Raw genomic sequence first — 22,669 nt, 5'->3', positions numbered from 1 at the left:
ATGAACTGTGTGAAGAGGTATTTAATATATAAATGGGTATTAGAGCAAAGTCAAGAAAGTAACTATTGTATCATAATCAAACATCTATTCTTTTTAGTTTGTAGTAAGTGCCAAGCTCAGAACCAATCCTTGATTCAATACCAAAAATCTTTGATATCAGATGTTAAAATATAAGGGTGTTAATATAGTAATCCCTTAACCTCTCGTCTGTTAAAAGTATTAAAAATAAATTACCGTTGTCTGTGTGGAAATGACGTCACCTGCGCGCCGGAAGTGAAATTCAAATGGACGTACCAAGCAACGTTTGGTACTTTGAACGAAATGAATGACTGTATATTGTTCATTATTTATCTGTCTATATTATAACATTAGACTTTAAACTCTATTTTAATCGAAATAAAGTTTAAAATCCAATAAGAGAAGGCAAGGTAGTATAGACATGGATGACATGGATCCATGACAACACACACAAGGCACCCCGCACAGATCCATGCCAACACAGACGAGAGGTTAAGGGTCGGTGTAGATAGTGACCTTTTATTGTTTAATTTTTTTTTAAAGAAAATTAGCCATGACTGATATCCTCCTTTCCACTCCAACTGAACATAAAGCTTTTTCTTAAAAGAATTCCCACAGGGGTTTTATAACATAAAACTACACTGATGATATTGCTGGCATCATCTACTTTAACTCTTTAATATATAAAACAAAAAATGTTGCTACCTGTGTCCATTATAGACTTTGAAATCATCTGACCAATGTGCCTCAAACTGGTTTCATTAGAAAGGCAATAATGAGAGGATGGTTTTAGAATGTTTTTTTAATGAATTTTTTCAGCATAGTAATACACAATGGGTATCCGCTAGTTATAACTTATTAAACCACTATTTTTACCTGCTGCAATAAAATTATAAAAGGAAATTATCAATATTTCCTGTTTGATTATTGGATCTTTATTAGTTTACTTATTTATAAACAAGTACAGCAAGGTTATAACTTGGGGCGCCAGCCAGGTAACCTCCCAGTGTGCCTGGATGCTGCTGGTCCCTTTTGGATGCGTCCGAGGGGAAGAGCAGTGTTCGGGCCGGTGCGCCCCGGTAACATGGCTAATAATTTCTCTTCGGAGATATTGTTGGCTATGGCTAATGACCTGGCAGGGGGGGAGGTTTCTCCGCGTGTCCCTCTGACTAGCAGAGGGCACAGTGGATGAAGCGGAGGATGGGACGCGGGCGACGTGCGCGTCCCAAGGTCGGGGGACGCACTTCGTTGGTGCGTCCCGGAGGTGCGTCGATGGGGACCGAGCAGGTCCCCGGTGGAGGGTCTGCCTAAGCAGACGTCGCTGGCTGGGTCGCGGTTGTTTGCTTCGGCCGTTCCCGTGACCCAGTCGCCAGGCGACGCGCAGTAGCGCCGCTGGGGTTTAGTGGGTATTCCGGTCGCCTCTCGGCCGGCGAGTCCCACATACCCTCCCTCCGGGGGGGATGCGTAAATGCATTCCCCAGCGTCAACAAAAAAAAAAAAAAAAAAAAAGGTTATAACTTTAATTAGGCAAGTATATTTCATAATATACGAAATTCTTATGCAAATTTTTATAGGTTTACCAATGCCCACTACTTCTGCATGGATTTTGGATTTTAAAAATCGTGTGGAAACTGATTTTCATGGATTAAAAGGCCTTTTCCATCTTCTGTATGTACAGGCTGTCTCTGTATCAAATTTGGTCAAAATAGGTTAAACAGATAGGCAGTGAAAAGGCAACAGAGCAGTGACACTCTTGCATTTGTAATACTAGTTTAGTAATGTATGATCAGTAATTCAGAAGTTATAAGCCTCTGACAGATTGACAGATAGACAAGTGCAATTTCAGTCAAGTAACTCAGAGATCTGGCTTTGCTCTGTCTATTAGTATATATAGATGTAAGATGTCATAATTATTTGTATGTGAAAAATAATTGCATTGAATAGCCTTAGCTTTAGTTTTATGTTAAGGAAGTTGGTTAAGCATTACAACATAAAATTAATAATTCATTATTGGCTATTAAAAAGTGTATTTATAAAACATACACCTACTTCAATCGAGATATTTGGGTTTCAGTTTGATAGTATGCTATGAGTCATAGTGCTTAGGTAAGAAATATATAATTTGATATGTTGTAGGGTGTGTCATCAGTCATCAATATCATCATAGGTTACTCTACTTCCTGTTCATTTTATTAATCACACTAATATTATAAAGAGAAAGTTTGTATGTGTGTGTGTGTGTGTATGTTTGTTACTCCTTCACGCAAAAACTACTGGACGGATTGGGCTGAAATTTAGAATAGAGATAGATTTTACCCTGGATTAGCACATAGGCTACTTTTTATCCCGGAAAATCAAAGAGTTCCCACAGGAATTTTAAAAAACCTACATCCACGCGAACGAAGTCGCGGGTATCAGCTAGTTTTAAATATAAAAATTAATGTTTGTTTGTCTGTCTATTTATTACATTACACATTTGCATATCATTTATCTCATAGATGTTTTATACAGTTAATGTTAGCACTTGTATGAAGATTTCTGATATGGCACCATACAACATACAAATATATACAAATAGATGATGTGTGAATCACAATGCAGGCCAGGCATAAGCTAGTATAAAGTTTCTACAAATTAAATCATTTATTTTTACCCAACTGCAGCAAAAGGAAGGGTTATGATTTTAGCAGTCTTTGTATGTATGTATGTATGAATGTGGGTATGTATGATGCGGAACGGAGATGAGTTCAGCCGCCCAATCAGATTCTTATAAGAGTACTTGAAAAATTTATCACCTCATATATCAATAATCTGATTGGTCTGCTAAAGACACCTTTGTACATCCTGGCTTGGGTGATTATCAAACCGACTTAGCACAATCTTAAGCTTTTTGAACTTACTTATTTAAATAAATAATTAATACTATAATGAAATTAATATTTAGCTTTAACTTACTTACATATTGAAATTAATATTTTCCTTTTTAAATTTCAGACTGATGAAAACAGCTTCCTGCTTCGGTTGAAGATAGTAGGAGCTTATTCATTGGCTAAAAAAGACATTTTTGGTGCTAGGTGAGTTCCACTCTACATAAGCATGACTACTTTCTAGTTGAGCATTGGGCGGGGCGAGGGGATGTACAATTTAAAAAAAAAAAAAAGAATATTAGCACTATTAAATGACTAATATTCCCCTTTCCTCTCCAACTAAGCGTCAGGCTTGTGCTAGGAGTAGATACGACAATAGTGCAACGGGTGGGGTTTGAACCGTCGACCTTTCGGTTTTCAGTCCACTCCTTTACCGGTTGAGCTATTGAGACTATGTTCGTACTATTACTATTTATATCGTTCTGAATGGCAGTGGTACTAATTCTGATGACAACTATATTTTAGAGTACTTATTTCATAGCTGGTTACGAAAAATAGTTGCCAACGAGGATGAAAGGAAAAAGTTTTGTCTTTATTAAATGTTTGTTATGTAAATATGTCCTTTAATGTTTTTCAGTGATCCGTATGTCCGCGTTGAACTGCAAAAGGTGGACGGTGATGTCACGCTTGAAACTTTTCTTACGAAGACCAAGAAGAAGGTAACCGTTTCTTCTGTTTCTATATAAAATCTCATACAGGCTGTAATTAGAATGCCTAGCGAAAACTTTGCGCTATTATTATACTAAAGAATCCAATACCAATAAACATTTGCCTTATACTTGTAACCCTTTTCCTTATTTAACCTATTTAATAATATATTATTTAACTTGTAGTTTTAGTGATTTATCATTTTTCAAACTCGCAGTGTACAGTGTGCAAAACTCGGGGTTATTGTACCGCTTAAGACGGGGCATTGACCCCGCGGCACATATATGTGCAACGTTCGTTGAACTGTAGCGCCAGTCAGATGTTTTATTTGTAGTAATTGCGAACTTTAAAAATAAAGATTTAAAAAAAATCGTGTTTTTTTTTGGTTTTTTAGTATCAGTAAACATCAGTACCATTACCTTCGTTTTCGATAGCATTCTAAATACATCCTGTATATGCATAGATTTATACTAGAAAAAAAGAGTATTTATTTAAATACAGTTATAAACTGTTTCTATTTGTAAAGTTCAGAATGGTTCAGGCTGATTCAGAATGTCCACATTACCGAGTGAAAAACCAGTAACAAACTTGGTGGTTGCTCAATGTTCATACTATTATTATAAAAGATGTGAAAGAGTGTCTGTCTGTTTCTTTTATACGGCTCAACCGCTGTTTCGATCTTGCTTAAATAGCTTACATACTGGAGAACCCATTTCTTAGCGCCGAAAATTTGAAAAAAGAGTAAATAAGGGTGTTTAGAAATTTTAAATTCGCATGGACAAGCTTGTGGTTACATAGTACATACCTATTGACTAAGTGATAAAAAGTTTTTATTTTTATTTTGTACCCAATTTCATTGCATATTTAACCTTTTGGCGCAATCTTTTCAGACTTTAAACCCAGTATGGAATCAGGAGTTTGTATTCAGGGTAAGTTTAAAGATAAATAATGTTATCACACTAATATTATAAAGGCGAAAGTTTGTATAGGAAATATGTATATGTTTGTTTGTTCCAAAAACTACTGGATGGATTTGGCAGGAAATGGGGATAGATTATACCTTGGATTAACACAGGCTACTTTTCATCCCGTAAAAATCCATGGTTCCCACGGGATTTTCAAAAATATATCCACAAAGTCACAGGCTCATCTAGTGTTTATGTGGAAGGATCTGGGAGTGCACTATGATCTATGACTCAAATTCCAATTCAAAATATTTTTATTCAATTAGACTTTACATAGCCCAAACTATTAGCAAGCTGAAGTGGCAGTGGGCAGGCCATGCCTGTCGTGGAGGCGATGGTCGTTGGAGCCGTAAAGTCCTTGAGTGGAGACCGCGTGTGGGACACCCTCCAGCACGATGGACCGACTATATAAAGCGGCTGGCGGGAAATGGCTGGATTAGGAAGGCTAAGGACTCTTTAGGGAAGACCTATGTCCAACAGTGGACGTCCACAGGCTGATGATGATGATGAATTAGACTTTTACAAGTACTTTGAATCGTCAAAAGCATCTACCATTGTTAGCAATGGGGGATCTAAATCGTAATTTTCCACCTCAGGTGAAGCCCCAAGAGCAAAAGCTGCTCATCCAGGTGTTCGACGAGAACCGGCTCACCCGCGACGACTTCCTGGGCATGGTGGAGATCCCGCTGAGCGGCGCGCCCGTGGAGAGCGCGGCGCAGACCCGCGCGCCGTCCGTCAAGTACCCGCTGCGGCCGCGCAGGTCGGTGTAAGTAGTCGGGCCTATGCTTCTTATTTTTATTTTTGGTTGTTTTTTTTAAGTTTTATTTTTTGGTTGTTTTTTATTAATTTTATTTTTTGGTTGTTTTTATGAAGGTTTTATTTTGTTTTTTTAATTTTTATACAGGATTTTTTAACCAATGCGCAAATTTCAAAGTATTATAGATAGATAGATTTCATAGCACACATAACAAGAACAAAAAACACAATGAGAACTAGGTACGTAGTGTTTTACCGAAATGAAAAATAAACGTACCTACGGCCTTACCACCAAAAAAAGAAACAAGTGTTGAACACGTGTTTATTTTAAATTACTTCATAGATTTTCCGTACAAAAATGATTAAAGCATCTATTTATTTACTTATTAGTTGAACTAGTTTTATTTTTTGTGATAAAACAGCTATTTTTAAGTATTGGGTCAGGTGTCTGTACGGTAGGAATTCCAAAACCAATGTTAACTAGACATTTTTACTACTCTACTAAAGTATTATAAAAAAATTAAAAACAGAACTATTAATCGAATTATATTGTGTTAAAGATAAGTCAAAAAGAATTTGCGCACTGATTAAAAAAAAAATCCAATTTGTTTTTTTTTTGTTCTGCGTAATTGCAGTATTGCCTCCGTGTGTGAGCTTTGTAGTTAACCAAAAGCTAGTATTATTCGGCTATGTATTTGATTTTGTTTTTGAAAATATAATTTGGAATGTTTCTAACTTCTGCAGTGTGTTCGCAGTGTACGTGAGATTAATTAACTGTCGTTTATTTATTCAACTACAAGTTAAACTTTGACTGCAATCTCGAGTGAGGACGGTACAGTCTAAGGTTGAAATCTATAGATCGCACTTTGACTTTGCTCAGACTTAAGACACTGTTAAAACGAGACAGCGCTATACCGCTTGCATGAATCTGTCTCGTTTAAACTGAACTAAGCAAAGTCAAAGTGCGCTCTATAGATTTCAGCTTAAGATGGAAGTGGCTTAACTTGGAAAGGATATATCAGTTTTATTACATCAATGCTGTTATGCTAGATGCGACGTAAAATATGTGGTTGTGAGGGGTCTTTAGTAGGATGCAAAGCAAGCAGGATTTTCAATGGATGTCTGCTGAACTAATAAAATATGGAATTATATAATTGATTTAAAATAGAAATCAATGGCGAGTGAGAGTAGAGCGATTTTGGATTAATCAGTAAAAATAAATTTTTAAAACAATCAGTGGTCCCATTGTAACCCACTGTTTTTGAAAATTGACAAATAAACCATGAGAAAAGAAAAAGCGAGTGCAAGCGTAGCGAGCGTTAAATATGTGTACTAATAAAAATTAAAATGGTGATAGCCTAGTGGTTAAGACTTTGGCTTACCAATTGAGGTGCCTGGGGTACAATCTTCAGTATGCACCTCTAATTATTCGAAATTATGTGTTTTAAGTAATGAAATATAACTTGCGATTGAAAACAGAGATGTCAGAGAGTTCTTCATAATGTTCTTAGTGGAGTGTAAAATGTACCAATTTGCTCTTGGCCTGAGGCCTAAATGCTTCTCATTATGAGAGGAGTATAGTTGAAATTCCTCGGACACGTATGAGGCGATTCGTTTCCTCATTTCTAATCCGAACCGCTGGGATATGAAACGCCCTTCCTGCATCAGTTTTCCCTTCCACTTTTAATATGGGTACCTTCAAGTCAAGAGTGAATAGGCAACTTTTAGGCAAGCACACTCCATCTTAGGCTGCATCATCACTTGCTAGCAGGTCTGATTGCAGCCGAGGCATAGTCTGTAAATTAAAAAAAAACCCGTACTCAGTAGTGAGCCGGCGATGAGCTGAGATGATGATTAAAAAAGAAATGTTTGTAACCGTAGTGCGCGGTCGCGCGTGCGTGGCCACATCGAGGTGTACCACGCACTGGTGGGGCGCGTGGGCGAGCCGGGCGCCGAGCCCACGCCTGAGCCCGCGCCCGACGGCTGGGAGATGGTGGAGCCCGCTCCACAAGTGGGCAACGTGCAGCCGGTGAGTGTACACATCTTCTCTCTTTCTGTTGCTCACACTTTCAGTCGCGCCAAACTTCTAGCTCCCTCGACCACCCAAAACAGATCCACTGGTGCGGTGAGAACAATCCAGTCAGGTGCGTGTTTTCTAAATAACGTGATTGAATTCTGCTCAGCGCCATCTAGTACAAAGTAGTGTCACAATGCAAAATTAACTTGTTAGGCCCAACTTTTAGCTGAAATTGTTGATTTGCGCATGAAATTGTTATGGTTTATGTATTTTAAAACGCCTTTTCTTTTTCTATCAGACCATAGTGGAAGAACAATCAGTAAGAAAGTTGTCTTTCTGTAGAATAGCTAGTTAGTAATACTATTATATCTTTTTCTGCTTTTTAGGGTTTGTACCTCAAAATGAAAAACGGAGCCCTTATAGGATTACTTTGTTGTCTATCTGTCTGTCTGTCTATTTGTCCGTCCGTTCGTTTTGTCTGTCAAGAAAACCTATAGGGTACCTAAAATGTGTTTCAATTTTCAAAGTGAGATAACTATACCAAGTGGGGTGTCATATGAAACGGCTTTATCTGTACATTCTAAAACAGATTTTTATTTATTTTTATGCAAAATAATCTCAGATTTATCGTGCAAAATGTAAAAAAAAAATACCTGAGTACGGAATCCTCAGTGCGCGAGTCTGACCCGAACTTGGCCGGTTTTTACTATCTAAATGTAATTTTGTTATCTTTTTTGCTCAGCCTATCACTATAACCGTGGAAGAACCACTCGTAAGACAATTTATTTGAGTAGAAACGCTAAAGTAAGGTTTTTATATTGAAAATTGAAATGAAATAAAATAAAAATACTAACATCCCGCAACCTACCCTTTGAGCCGTGTCAGTCATACCTATACATAATAATATGTAACGTGTCTTTGTGTTTATGTTGCTAGATTTAGTTAGTATCACCACAGAGTAAATACATACAGCCCTTGATATTTGCGGATGAGCTGCTTTTTCGTTTTAGCACTTAGACGTAGATTGAAAACAAAAGTAACCGTATTCAACATTTAGATTTTATAGCTATTAAGTAATAATTGCGCTTAAAACGACTAAATATACAAGTGTAAATTAAACATTTATAACACCCCCGACAAGTGAAGGTTACAGTAACTAGAAAAGAGCTGATAACTTTCAAACGGCTGAACCGATTTTTTTGGATTAAGTATAGCTAAGAACACTCTCGGTCAAGCCACAAACAAAAAAATAAATTAAAATCGGTTCATTAGATTAGGAGCTACGATGCCACAGACAGATACACACGTCAAACTTATAACACCCCTTTTCTTGGGTCGGGGGTTAAAAATGACACTATCATCGTAGATCATAGAAGGTATCAAGACAAGGATATTTACAAAGGATCTTTTCTTCCCGCAGAATTACAGATAATATTGTTGTAACTCCAGAACTGCTAATTTTTGGATAAAGCCAGTTTTGTTTTAAAGCGATATTTTATCGTAACAACACAGTACGAAGCAAAATAATCAAAATTTCTTTTGTCGGCTTCTGCAGCTCGTTCGGTATTATCCCTTCCCTATCTCGCCCGTCACCCTTCTGGATTGCTCTGTCTATAGATCTCCGTCGACTGACTGTATGATGTAAATCTTCAGGCTATGGTACTGTTATAATAGATAGAATATTTACGTCTAGCCAGCGGATATTAATTTTTATTATTATTATCCAGACTCCTATGTCTAGCATGGATGAAGATTCAGTAAGAATTCAACTTTTTCGTACAATTGCTAGACATTGCAACTGGTGTGAAAATTGTTGCAACTTGCACTTATTAAACATGTTTTGCACAAGAATTATTTTCACTTTTTCGTGCAATTGCCAGACGTTGCAACTGGAGTGAAAGTTGTTGCAACTTACACTTGTGAAACGTGTTTTGCACGAAAAAGAATTTTCAGTGTTTTGTTTTCAGTCAGTATATTTTTTTAAGGTTTTCACCTTGCATTTTATATTTAACTTTAGTCGCTATAGATTTTTAAATTTATTGTTTGTTAATATTTACTAAATAACCTATGTAACATCATATTATTATCCTATATGCATGCTAATAGACAGTGCAGTCAGTGTAGTTTAAACAAAATCTAACGGATCAAAAGGTATTTCATTTATAATATTTGGCCGTTTGTGTATAAGTAGAATAACACCGTAAGACAATAGACATAAAGTTGGATTTAACTTGCCCTAAGTGACACCTTATGGCCAGTCAAACCAAACCTTATAACACTTGGCCGCCTTATTGCAAAACTAGAAGTAAACCCACTCTTACTAGTCATAAAGCTTGGTTTTGCCTGACAGGTGTCGTCAGTACCGCCAAAATGCTATTAAATTATAGCATATAAATGTATACGTAGAAATCATCCTTATCGCAATAAGAATTAAGCTTGGTTTTGACTGGCAATAGAGACACAGTAACATTTGGCCATCTAATTGCATAAGTAGAAGTACACCATAACACAATAGTCATAAGACTTAGTTTTGACTAGCACTAGATGTTGTCCGTAACGTCAATGGCATTAAATTATAACACTTGGGCAGGCAGCCAAATGTATGCGTAGAAATAAACCTTATTACAGTGACTATACAGCTTGGTTTTGACTGGCAATAGAGACACAGTAACATTTGGCCATCTAATTGCATAAGTAGAAGTACACCATAACACAATAGTCATAAGACTTAGTTTTGACTAGCACTAGATGTTGTCCGTAACGTCAATGGCATTAAATTATAACACATGGGCAGGCAGCCAAATGTATGCGTAGAAATAAACCTTATTACAGTGACTATACAGCTTGGTTTTGACTGGCAATATAACACTGTAACATTTGGCCATCTAATTGCATAAGTAGAAGTACACCGTAACACAATAGTCATAAGACTTAGTTTTGACTAGCACTAGATGTTGTCCGTAACGTCAATGGCATTAAATTATAACACTTGGGCAGGCAGCCAAATGTATGCGTAGAAATAAACCTTATTACAGTGACTATACAGCTTGGTTTTGACCGGCAATAGAGACACAGTAACATTTGGCCATCTAATTGCATAAGTAGAAGTACACCGTAACACAATAGTCATAAAGCTTAGTTTTGACCGGCAATAGGTGGCATGTGGCCATCTAATTGCATAAGTAGAAGTACACTTTAACGTTATAGTCATAAAGCTTGGTTTTGACTGGCACCAGGTGTCGTCGGTTCCGTCGCTGACCGGGGACGACTGGCAGCTGGTCGAGGCCACGGACTTTGATATTGTAGGTTCACTTTAGTTTTTTTTTTCGATCGCTTATTTTATTAGTTCGCGCCTTCAGTTCTTTTGCATGCTATTCGCTTATTTACACAACTGCTCAAAAAAGGAGTGTAATGTTTTCAGGGTGTATAAGAAGTTATAGTGGGATAAAAAACTCACATAATACTAATTTTAAATTTTCAGCAGAATACTAAATTTAAATTTATTATCTTTATTTGTAACACCACAAAAAGGATTACAGTAAAGTAACAAAAAACACAGACAGAAGGAGGATACAAAAGGCGGCCTTATCGCTAATTAGCGATCCAACCAGCCAGGCAACGTTTAACTGAAAAAATATATTTACATTTACTAGCTGATGCCCGCAACTTCATTCGCGTGGATATAGGTTTTTTTTAAAAATCCCGTGGGAACTCATTGATTTTCCGGGATAAAAAGTAGTCTATGTGTTAATCCATGGTATAATCTATCTTCATTCCAAATTTCAGCCAAATTCGTGCGGTAGTTTTTGCGTGAAAGAGTAACAAACATACAAACATACACTCAAACTTTCGCCTTTATAATATTAGTGTGATATGGGATCACATAACAAAGAGATCGCTATACTTTCCGCGCACAGAGTATAGTAATAGGCTCTCGTTTGGTACCCTTTCGGTACACTACGGATCCCTAAAAATAAATTCAAATTATTTTTGTTCAGTTAGACTTTTAGAAGTACTTTTGAATCGTCAAAAGCATCTACCACTAGTTTGGAATGCCTTTTCCACCGAGAAGAACCAGCAAGAAACTCGGCGGTTGCTCTTTTCAAAGATTATTCTTAATATTGTTCTTTACAGGCGATCGGCGGAGACGTCCTACCTCCAGGCTGGGAGGAGAGACAGGATGCGAATGGACGCACGTATTACGTGAATCATATAGCGCGATCCACGCAATGGGAGAGGCCTACGTTCACGTGAGTCTAAATCACTAATTTAATAAGCCACGACTATAGTATCACTTAAGTTACGCTGCTGCACCTGCGCACAAATCTTATTTTTAGGGTTCCGTACCTCAAAAAGAAAAAAGGAACCTTTGTAGATTCGTTTGTCTGTCTGTCTGTCGTGGCTGTCAAGAAAACCTATGGGTACTTCCCGTTGACCTAGAATCAGGAAATTTGGCATGTAGGCAAGTAGGTAGAACTAATAATAATAATAATTAGTATTTTCAATTTTTAAAAGTGAGCTAACTATACCAAGTGGGGTATCATATGAGAGGGCTTTGTCTGTATATTCTAAAACAGATTTATTATGAATAGTAGTTTTATTTACTTTTAAGAACAAAGTTTAATATGATTCTTCATGATAATATGAAGCAAGCTATCTCTTTGCCTTTCGTTTAAATCGGTTAAACAGATTTTCCTTGAAAAGATAAAGAGACATGCACGTGTTGGGATTTATATTAGTACTCGCTGACGCCCGCGACTTCGTCCGCGTGGATTTAGGTTTTCGAAATCCCGTGGGAACTCTTTGATTTTCTGAGATAAAAAGTAGCCTATGTGCTAATCCAGGATATTATCTATCGCCATTCCGAATTTCAGCCAAATCTGTCCAGTGCTTTTTGCGTGAAGGAGTAACAAACATACACACATACACACAAACTTTCGCCTTTGTAATATCAGTGTGATGTGATAGTGTGATGCATATTTTATCCCACCAGGCGCAACATAAGCATAGAATCACAAGCTGAACGTATGGAAACGGCAGTGACGGAGTTTCAGCGACGGTTCCACATCTCGGACGAGGAGCACGCGCCCACGCGTGGGCACAGCCCTGCGCCGCGGCCCCCCACGCCGCCCACGAGCCTGCCCACGCCCACCGCACTACCCGCCTCGCCGCCCACGAGTCTGCCCACGAATCTGCCTGCCGTGCCGTCTCAGGTCTGTACAACTACATGTGATGAAAATAGGGACCGTAACCTTGTCTTGAAAAAAGTTATCTTAAAGTCATATAAAAATTATGTGTCTCATTCGTAATGTGCGATCAGTAGAGTTAGTACGATTTTGCACATTTCGACAACGTTGATAGATTTCGAGTTCGAGACACTAGCCTTTTTTATTCGACAACTAGCTGATGCTTGCGACTTTGTCCGCGTGGATTTAGGTTTTTAGAAATCCTGTGGGAACTCTTTGATTTTCTGGTATAAAAGTAGCCAATGTCATTCTCCGGTTCTTTAACAATACCTATCAAAAATCACGTCGATCCGTTGTTTCATTGCGACGTGAATGAAGGATAAACCAATAAACCAACAAATACATATAATATGAGTAGTAATTAATACCTTACTGTACAGTAAGGTTAGTGCGATCTCGCACATTCCAAAAACGTTGGTAGATTTCGAGCGTCGAAGTGCTATGACTTTTTATCCGATAACAGTTGTGCACATTGCAATCTCACCTGTAGGGTTAGTATGAGATTTGACATCTCGCCAACGTTAATTAAATTAGAGTGTGGAAACCCAATTAAGTCAGAGTGAAATGAACCTAAAATGTACTCGTTTTAAAGTTGTTTTTTCAGTACAATTTTTGTTTTACGATCTGTACGATTATGTTTTCGCTCGAGGCGCTGGCGGTGTATGTATGGACGGATTAAAACCTAGAACTATCTTTCGGTTCATTTTACTTTTGCCAAATAATATTTCGAAGTTCGATGTTACATCAACGTCGGCGAATTTTTAAAATCATCCTCTATCCTCAGTGATAGTGAGTGAGTTACGTCAGAATAAGATGGATTAAAATTCGAAATCTATCGACGTTATCGATACAAAAAGTGGTACTAGGCAACTTAGTCGTTTAGATTATATTTTTTTATTACGTATCTTTAGTACATAAAAGTTTACAGATACACTTGTTAGACAGACATAAATTACTACTTTTTGATTAGGATTGATTTTTGTAGAGCTGATGATTTCAGCTTAAAGATAATATGAACAAAACTTGCATGCAACACAACATTTTTAATTTTTAAAGTACATACTTTCAAATTATCGTCCAAAGTAAGGAAAATCATAACGAAAAATCATTTAACTAGATGATAGTTGTCCGTAAATTCGTCCTCGCGGAGTTCGGTTTTTGAAATTCCGGCAGTAACTTTTTTTTTGATAAAAAGTTATTTTGATAAAAAGATACGTATTCATGCAAAGAATTACGCCAATCCGTTACTTTGCTGCGGTGTGATTGAAGGACAAACATACACTCGCACGTCCGCATTTATAATATTAGTGGGATTCGAATTGCATGCCGATATTTGTTTAGCTTATCAAATGCATGTAACATAAAATAGGAACATTATACAAGTACTCCTAATAAGACTGCACTTCTCAAAAAAGGTTGATGGATTTCGAGTATTGAAATACTGTAATCTCAGAGTAAAATTGACCTTAATTCCCTTATTTTAACGTGCAGTTTCCGTTTGACTGTAGATGTATGGTATTGTATATATACGAACTCAAGCTTCAAAACCAAGCAATTTAGTTGCATTTTATTGTGACTTTATAGTATTCCAATCTTCGATTTCTATTAATATTATCATTAATAATATAATATTATCATATATTAATCATTTTAATATGACGTTAAGTGTTTCGATACTCGAAATCTATTAACGTTGTCGAAATGTGCATACTTGTACTTGTACTAAGCCTACTTGTGTGTACTTCGAAAAGTTATTTTTTTACAGAGTATGTAGTTTATTATTACAAGCATGTTAACATGCTTTAAATGTTTTATTTTGCAAAATAATATCTATTTACTTGTACTAGGATTGCATGGTAGAGATGATGGTGAGAATTTGATTATTACCGTATTATCCCTAACTATCAGTTCTATTGAATGAAATTTTTGAAAAAGTAAATAGCTTATTTTACTTTACTAAGCGCTTTGTTTTTGCAATCATATTCTTTTCAATTTATATTACTTAACACTGAAGCCTATTACATTCTTCGAAAAAAATAGATAAATCATAACTCCGAGAAATCTCTAAAGACTATTAATGCACGAAAATGGTAGTATCCCAAAATAATTCAAAGTTGCATCAAAACTAACCATACTAAGGTTTTTTTTTTAATTTTTACAAAATCATTGCGGTGTCGGTAAGCATAGGGAAATTATGAAATATTAAAAAGTCATACAATAAAAATAAACTTTCTGAAACGTATTTCATGATATTCCATTATGACTCCGAGAGTCAAGACACACTGGGGCAGGAATGACGTGACACGATTTTTCTAAAATGTTACAAAGTATAAAATAAGGTATAATGTTAAAAGTATGAAGTATTACTATACATCTTCACTTTTTAAGCCCTTACTAATAAATGTTTAGCGGTTGTTCAGTTAGACTGTTTTATTATGTTCTTCCATCTAATGTCAAAATATAGATGTCAAAACGAGAAAGATCGATGTGTAACTATTCACCCACTAAATAACATTTAGACATTAAAAAGGCCCTTAGTGTACAATGTATGAAGTAAAATAAAGATGATACGCATTTGCGTGACATTTGCATTTTGTTCCTATCCTTTAGCACGCTATAATCTAATTGTTGTGATTGGTTTATGATATTATTGCTGCAACAATGCATTTTACCCAATAGTGATGGAGTAACTGCCAATCAGAGATAATTACGGACGCTACGAGGCTCTCAAATTGCGGCGGCAAGCCTCCAGAAACTTTACTTACTAAAATATACATTGTAAACAAACTTCAGTATAAATTGCAATATTTTGGAAAAGACGTGTGGCGTCAATTCGATACAGCTATGCCACAATGTGCCTCGAGCCTATGTTTTCATTTAGAAATTTTTCGCAGCATGGGCTTTTGCTGGACATTGGGAGACTAACAATGGAGTCAATTATTTTATGTATTTCTACTATAACTTGTTATATATCGTTTATTAGTTCTAGATTGGTATTATAGTTCGATAAAAGGTTTTGACAAATAACTGATTAAGTACAAAAAATACATGTAAAGTTTTCAAAGTATATATTTTGCAGACTATAGGAACTATCAATATTTTTCTGAATAATCGAATACAGCAAGCGACGTAAGGAAAGTACGTTCAGGTTCGAGTTAGAAAGTTAAGGCAAATAACTCGTGGATTCGTGATCCGAGCGCAACTAAGTTTTAGAGCGTTCGCATCTTTTTCTTACCAATGTAATTAGAAAAGGACAGACAAACTTTTCAAACCCTTTTTAAAATGCATTTTCCATCCTATTTTCCGCGATATTAAAAAGAAAAAGATGTAGATACTAGTTGAGAAAAAAAAAAAAAAAACTAGAATTGGGCGCCCGTATCTGTATACACAAATGAGACTTAAAATACTGTATAAATGTAAAGTCGGTATCACAGAACGATTCGTTTCAGCAAGAGATTTGCGGGGTAAATTCACGCAGTGCGATTTTGAATCCAGACTTTTTTTTAAAAGTAGGTACAATTTTGTACTATAAATTATTAAAATGGTAAATTTTGTACGATATAGTGGTGATAATTAATTACGTAACTTAAAACTAAAGCTGCGAGGGTTCCAAACGCACCCAAGTCTGAGAAGAGCCCACAACAAACTCAGCCGGTTTTAAACGAAGGTGTTCGCCTCAACTTTCTCTGTTCGATCTATATGCACAATTTATACGTGTGTGACTAATTTTTTAATCTCTACAGTACAAAATTATGGTGTTCCGTGTTGTCATAATGGTTAATAGTACACAGTGAACTAAAACATTCATGCTCATGGCACACTAATTTATTATTCTCCTTAATGGAATTTTTGAAGCGAATAATTTGCAAAATATCTACGTAAAAAAAGCTGCTTATTCAGTTGACACCAAGTTCGACCAGTTGTAAACCAACCCAAAAAACTGTAGCATCCTTTTTAACCGCAGATTTTTCACTTATACCTTATCCGCGGCATGAAGTGAGTATAGCGCTCTCTCTGTTATGTAATCCCATACAAATGATAGAGACAAATATCTCAGTGGGCGCTAATCATTTTGATACACCAACCAATCACAAACATGTTTTAAAAAAACATTCGAAATTCAATTAGAAAACATAGCTCCCTTTGTGATTGATTGGTGGCCCAAAATGGTTAACGCCCACTAAGATTTTTGTCTCTATCATTTGCATGGGATTATGTAACAGAGAGAGCGCTTTACTAACTTCTTACCGCAGATAGAGTATAGTAAATAGTTGAATAAGCAAATTCATTATGGCAGGTTGACTTCTTAAGTTTTGTGAACAATTGAATTCGGTACAGAACTAACGTGGCTTTTATGTAGGTATTTTCGCAAATTGTTCATGTTTTGAATTGGAATCGGGTGTGATTACAAAAACATCGTGTTGTCCTCACTTGTCGTAGACAAAAATTTTAAGTATTTTTGGCTTTTTCTAAGAAAATCAAATTTAGACGTCTTGATTAGAGCCTTGAGAGTTTCTAAAATGTCAATACATTTATGGGAATTTCATGAATTTGCTGATTAATTAACCTTACTCCTGGGTCAAATTCACCCCAAAACTTACGCTCAAAGCTCAGTTGTGGGTATAGATAATTTTTAGAAATTTAATATTTAAATGTTTATAAATACAAAATAGCTAGCAAGAAGTATCAATTCGAAATCTCTAACAGGAGGAAGTGAGTGATAGGCGAGCCGAATCGACTGAAAACACTCCTTACTCTACGCCGATCCTTTCCCCGGAGCTGGCAGACCAGGCTTCTGCAGCCACAATAACTGAACCTACAACAAATATAAGCAATGACTGTGATACTAATGTAAGAGAAAGTCCAAACGAGGAAGATGATGTCGTATGTGCAAATGAACATGTTCCAAGTGTGGAAGAGACGGCCACTACAGAAGAGACTGTCGAAAATGCTCAAGATTCAACCAATGAGAATCAAAATTCTAGTCAAGAAACGGTAGAGTCCGAAGTCAATGAAGCTGAAAACGAAAGACAAACTTCTAATGAAGTGAATGAAGTTGTTAATGATACGGAATCCAATGGAGTCATAGATCAAGATATAGATGATAGAGATTACGATTCGAGGACGGAGATTGAGGAAATAACGTTTGGGAGGGAAAGGACGTTCACGGAAGAGACTGGGGACGATTCGACGGAATCCCTGACGTTTGATGAAAACCATTTCAGCACGCCTACGGGAGGGGTCACTCCGGAGAGGCGACAATCGTCGTCTAGGCGAAGGAGGACTACCGCAAGCTCTTTGGATGACTCGGAGGTAAGCAGCCGACGGGTTTGCGGGCGTGACGTGTAACTGTTGGCTTATATTGTGGCTTACATTGGAATTCTTAATCATGATAGGGGCTTCTTTTAGTCGACCATTCAGACGACATGTGTCATATTCAACCTTAAGACTGTAAAGTCAAACACAAGACAAAGATTAAATATGACATATGTCATCTGAATGACCCCCTAAAGTAGCCCTTATCTTGGCTATTAATTCCAATGTTAATCTGTTGTTCACAATCTCTAAAACTAGCTAATATGACAGATCTAAATGTATTGCTATCCCTTTCATAATGTTTCATGCGGAAAAGAATGGCACTAGATTTAGATCTGTCGATTTAGTTTAGGTTAGAGATTTTGTGACAAGAATTTGGCGACATAACGATGCATTTTGTGTAGAACGGACTAATATGGGCGTTATTAATGTAAGAAGTACGATGCATGTTGCTACCGTCTTGCTAATTAATAGGTAGATATTGAATGCATTGCGAAGATTTTTGATGATAAAAAAATAAATTGTGATTAGTCTATATTAGGGAAAAAGTTGGGTTGAGTAAGGGGGGGGCGGGGGGAGTATTACATTATAGATCGAAACAATGTTTGATAACTGTTGTTTGATAGGTATTTTTTAGGTACTTATGATATTTAGTATCGAATGTACGTGCTTACATGCATATCTTGGGCCCAAACACTATGCACGCCACTGATTACCTCAAGCCTTTATGGCTTAGTACAAGTCGCAAAAAAGCATCGTATTCCCTACAAAATAAAGCCCATATTAGATTGTTCCACATAAAAGAAGTATGTTATTCCACGCCGCTTTATAAGCCAATATTAATATGTGATCATAATCGAGTGTTATTGTGTTTGAATGTGTGCGTTTTGTTTTTTCACAAGAATCGTTAAAAATCATCATAAAGTTAGGTTAATTAGGGATTTTAAGTAGTCATAGCATTGTGCACTGCGTGTCATAGCCCAAAATCTCGCTTGTTTCCACGATTTGTGCTTTGGGCGATTGTCTATGAGTGATGGACATATAGAGGATTCGATATACAAATACTTTACATTCCCGTATACAGGTACTCTGAGAAATCATACAATTGAGACCCAATTTACCGGAATAAGGTTGAAATCTATAGAGCCCACTTTGACTTTGCTTAGACTTAAGTTTCAGTTAAAACGAGACAGATTTATGCCAGCGGTATAGCGCTGTCTCGTTTTAACAGTGTCTCAGCCTAAGTGTGCCTATCCATTGAACCGGAGTGAAGCGGAAATGTGCAGTAGACCAATCAAATTGTTGAGAGGTGTCGTAAAAGGTTTTTGTGTCATTTCTATGGAATCTGATTTGTCTGCTGAACACGCCTCCTATCCGCTCCGCTGCAATGGACAGGTACCTTAAAGCTATATTCTCACAACATTGCAAAGAAGTAGTGGGGGGGGGGGGGGATAAGAAAAACAATGTTTTTAATTTATTTTCAAAACAGCAAGCCTCTCTTGCAATAAAAAAAAAATCATTATGCATAACCCTGATCGGCAAAAAGAAAATCTGTAAAACAGAGGTCCGCTTAGTTTGATTTCTTCTGTATCTACACAGACCTTACGAACAATTAATAATAATTAATTCAATATATCAAGACGTATACTCTATATGTTCATGTTGAGGACATTGTGAAGGACAACCGGCGATTGTGACGTTTCTACCCGTGCTACACGCTTGGACTAACACTGTGCTAATAATACACCGTTCCTAAAATCTAAGGCCACATCTAAGCTGCTATAAATATAAATAAAGTTATCAGCTCTTTTCTAGTCACTGTAACCTTCATTTGTTGGGGGTGTTATAAATTTTTAATTTACACTTGTTAGCTTTAGGTGATGCGTGTACTATTTATACATTTATTAGTATATTTTTGAATTTTCTTTTTACATAATCGTTAACGCAAGAATTGAATAAATGTTTTTAAGCATTGTAAAATCATAATATACCTACTATCTAGTTACAAAAATTTGATTTCCCTTAAAGATTACCTCAAAAAAAAAACTCTGCAAACACATTATTTAAAATTGCAATACATACTCTATATTTTTTATAGGATGAATTATAATATTTTTAATGCTATAAATATTATTTTTTTGCTAGATGTAGTAGGTAAGTTTAGATATTTTTAAAAATAAGACTAGGTACCTGATGTGTACTTATAAAATTCAATATGAATTATTAGATTTGGGTGAATTTTAGTTTCAAAAATACCATTTCCATTTCTGATACATCTGCTACTGCTAAGCTTTTCATGTCTTATATTTTTCTCAAAATGTAGATTCGGTGCGGTCTTGATTAGAGTATTGGCATCTATTTTTTTATAGACTAAGAGCCAGTGCGTGCCAGACCTTGGTTATTTTATAACAGATGAAAGTTTCTCTGCGTATTATCCCCAAACAGGGAGGAACGATTAGATACTATGAAGTTTGGATCATGGTGGCTTTGGGAGATAAGTAACTTAAACTTCTAAACTTTAAGGGTGTCTGGCGGTGGGTTGGCATGACACTAGGTGTCTGGCAATGCATGACGTGATTTCTAATACTATTCCGATGAAAATAATTATATAAAATTAGTCTTTATACTTTGACGTAAGCTTTTTTACACCTTTATTGTCTGTTATCTCCCAAAGCCACCATGACCAAAACTTCATAGTCGTTGATCGTTCTTCCCTTTGTTGGGAACAATAGTCATTACGCAGATAAACTCTCAACTTTTATAAAATAACGTAGGTCTGGCACGCGCTGGCTCTCTCTCTATTAGTATTAAGAATACATAAGGTGTTAATTTAATACTTGTTTTCCGTCCTTTTTGAAAACTGATAAAACGAAAAAGATGCAAAATACTTTATTTAAGACGAAATATCAGGATCAATGGCATTGTTTTGCAACTGATTGATGATGTATGATGATAATATTTGGTGGTTGTTGGTAGTATTTAGACTGGTTTTGCCCCTGCATGTATGTTTTCCTATACCCTGCAGTATTGAAAATCTTTTTAACATATTACATATACATATATTATTCTCTGGTCGGCATCGATCTATATGTAGCCTGTACTGCAAGCTGTATTCCATCGTGCTAAATTACTAAAGCTAGGTGTACTGGAGAAAGTATAGCTTGTTTTGTTTTCTTTTGCTTTAGATGTGGTTTTTAGTTCATGCTTTAGTCGGAATAAGTCGGTATAAAGATAAAAAACAACATTTTAGGCACTTTCACATTGACTTGTATCAACGTCTAAAAATACTACTTTCAAGATGTTCCCTATGAAAATAGCACTACCTATTAATTTACAGAAGGGCGATTACGGTAAAATGTATTGTACATTGCCTGGCAGGAAATATTTTACATCGAACTTTAGAAAGAGATTTCGGCTTCGTAGTCTCTGTCGTTGAAACTCGACGAAACGTCACATAGGTATGAGTGACAAACCCATCGCATGATATAATTGTACCAGAAGTAACACCATATCAAAAGCTACGTTTAGTATGTACTGCAGTACTCAATATGCAGGTACTTACAGGTTTACCCAGATATACAAGCTAAGCTAAGAATGTAACCGCCTGCTCCTATCCAACAGATTTACCCGGAGTTATAAGCTATATCAAAGCTAAAATTCTGCACTATACACATACGTAGCACTTATACTTTGGTGTAACCAGAACGCTAGCAAAAACGAGAACAGGTGATAGTACTGATGATTACTAAAAAAATCCTGTATTTTTTAAAAGTTCACAATATATTGCAAATAAAACATCTGACTGAGGTCAATCACGTTGCCTAAGTAGGCCACTCGAGGTCAATACCGCGTCGTAGGTGGGGCAGTGACTCGAATTTTACACGCTATACATACATTGCTGGTTTGAAATATACTTAATCATTAAAAGTACAAAATTAAACAATTTATTTATTAAGGTTATTGTCATTGGATTGTGTTTAGGTAGTATAATAATAACAACGCTAAGTTTTTTGCTAGGGTTCTGCTAACACCCTGTATATTGCGTTTCCACATTGTGGTTTTGATGTAAAACTGAATGCTTATAGGATGACACAGACGGGTCCACGGAAAGCACACGCAGTAGCACGTCGAGTACAAGCCAGAGTCAAAATCTTCCTAACAGTGATGGTAAGCTTAGCTTCATTTTGATAAAAAATTCGCCATATTTGCTGTATGTGTCAACTGTCATGCCAAAAGTAACTGTTTACCCTTAGATTAAGGACTAAAATCGTACTAATTATTATTAACCCCCGACCCAAAAAGAGGCTATAAGAGGCTTATAAGTTTGACGTGTGTATCTGTCTATGGCACCGTAGCGCCGAAACTAATGAACCGATTTTAATTTTCTTTTTTGTTTGAAAGGTGGCTTGATCGAGAGTGTTCTTAGCTATAATTCAAGAAAATCGGTTCAGCCGTTTGAAAGTTATCAGCTCTTTTCTAGTTACTGTAACCTTCACTTGTCGGGGGTGTTATAAATTTTTAATTTACACTTGTAAGCTTATTTCGTGGTTTGACGACATTTTGTACTAAAATATATAACGGGTTCATACCACGATTAATTTGTTTGTCTAACTGCTGATATTTCAACTCAATTGCATGAGTGTTACACAAAACAAATTAATCGTGGTTTGTACCTACCCGTTATTTATAATTTAAATCGTACTTTTAACGTGACGGTTGATAAAGCGCAAATATGGCGAGACCTTTCTCAAAATGTATCCACTGTATTATAGCAAT

General features: G+C 36.3%; 1 protein-coding gene and 1 long non-coding RNA gene across 7 annotated transcripts in view; one reads left to right on the top strand and one right to left on the bottom strand.

The window, feature by feature from the left end:
• The window catches only part of LOC123875903 (E3 ubiquitin-protein ligase Nedd-4), a 32,490-nt gene that overhangs the window by 2,273 nt on the left and 7,548 nt on the right, over positions 1-22,669 (top strand). For 2 of the 6 annotated variants that reach the window (XM_045921989.1, XM_045921994.1), the window contains exons 2-13: positions 3,013-3,092; positions 3,523-3,604; positions 4,484-4,522; positions 5,155-5,324; positions 7,196-7,343; positions 7,630-7,650; positions 8,074-8,103; positions 9,059-9,088; positions 11,466-11,581; positions 12,325-12,544; positions 17,285-17,890; positions 21,979-22,060. In XM_045921989.1, the coding sequence (XP_045777945.1) occupies positions 3,013-3,092; positions 3,523-3,604; positions 4,484-4,522; positions 5,155-5,324; positions 7,196-7,343; positions 7,630-7,650; positions 8,074-8,103; positions 9,059-9,088; positions 11,466-11,581; positions 12,325-12,544; positions 17,285-17,890; positions 21,979-22,060 (1,624 nt within the window). Of the gene's footprint in view, positions 1-3,012; positions 3,093-3,522; positions 3,605-4,483; positions 4,523-5,154; positions 5,325-7,195; positions 7,344-7,629; positions 7,651-8,073; positions 8,104-9,058; positions 9,089-10,567; positions 10,634-11,465; positions 11,582-12,324; positions 12,545-17,284; positions 17,891-21,978; positions 22,061-22,669 lie in introns of all 6 variants that reach the window. The other 4 variants (XM_045921990.1, XM_045921995.1, XM_045921992.1 and 1 more) reach the window with 4 other exon arrangements.
• LOC123875940 lies at positions 671-22,524 on the bottom strand. Its single transcript, XR_006798225.1, has 3 exons — positions 22,460-22,524; positions 13,479-13,482; positions 671-684 (listed from the first exon to the last, which is right to left on the bottom strand). It is a non-coding gene; the product is annotated as an uncharacterized LOC123875940 (long non-coding RNA).

The sequence above is a fragment of the Maniola jurtina genome, chromosome 20 (genome assembly GCF_905333055.1).
Source record: "Maniola jurtina chromosome 20, ilManJurt1.1, whole genome shotgun sequence".
Taxonomy (NCBI): Eukaryota; Metazoa; Arthropoda; class Insecta; order Lepidoptera; family Nymphalidae; genus Maniola; species Maniola jurtina.
The sequence above is the reverse complement of the archived record's forward strand: the minus strand, read 5'-3'. Positions and strand labels throughout refer to the sequence as shown.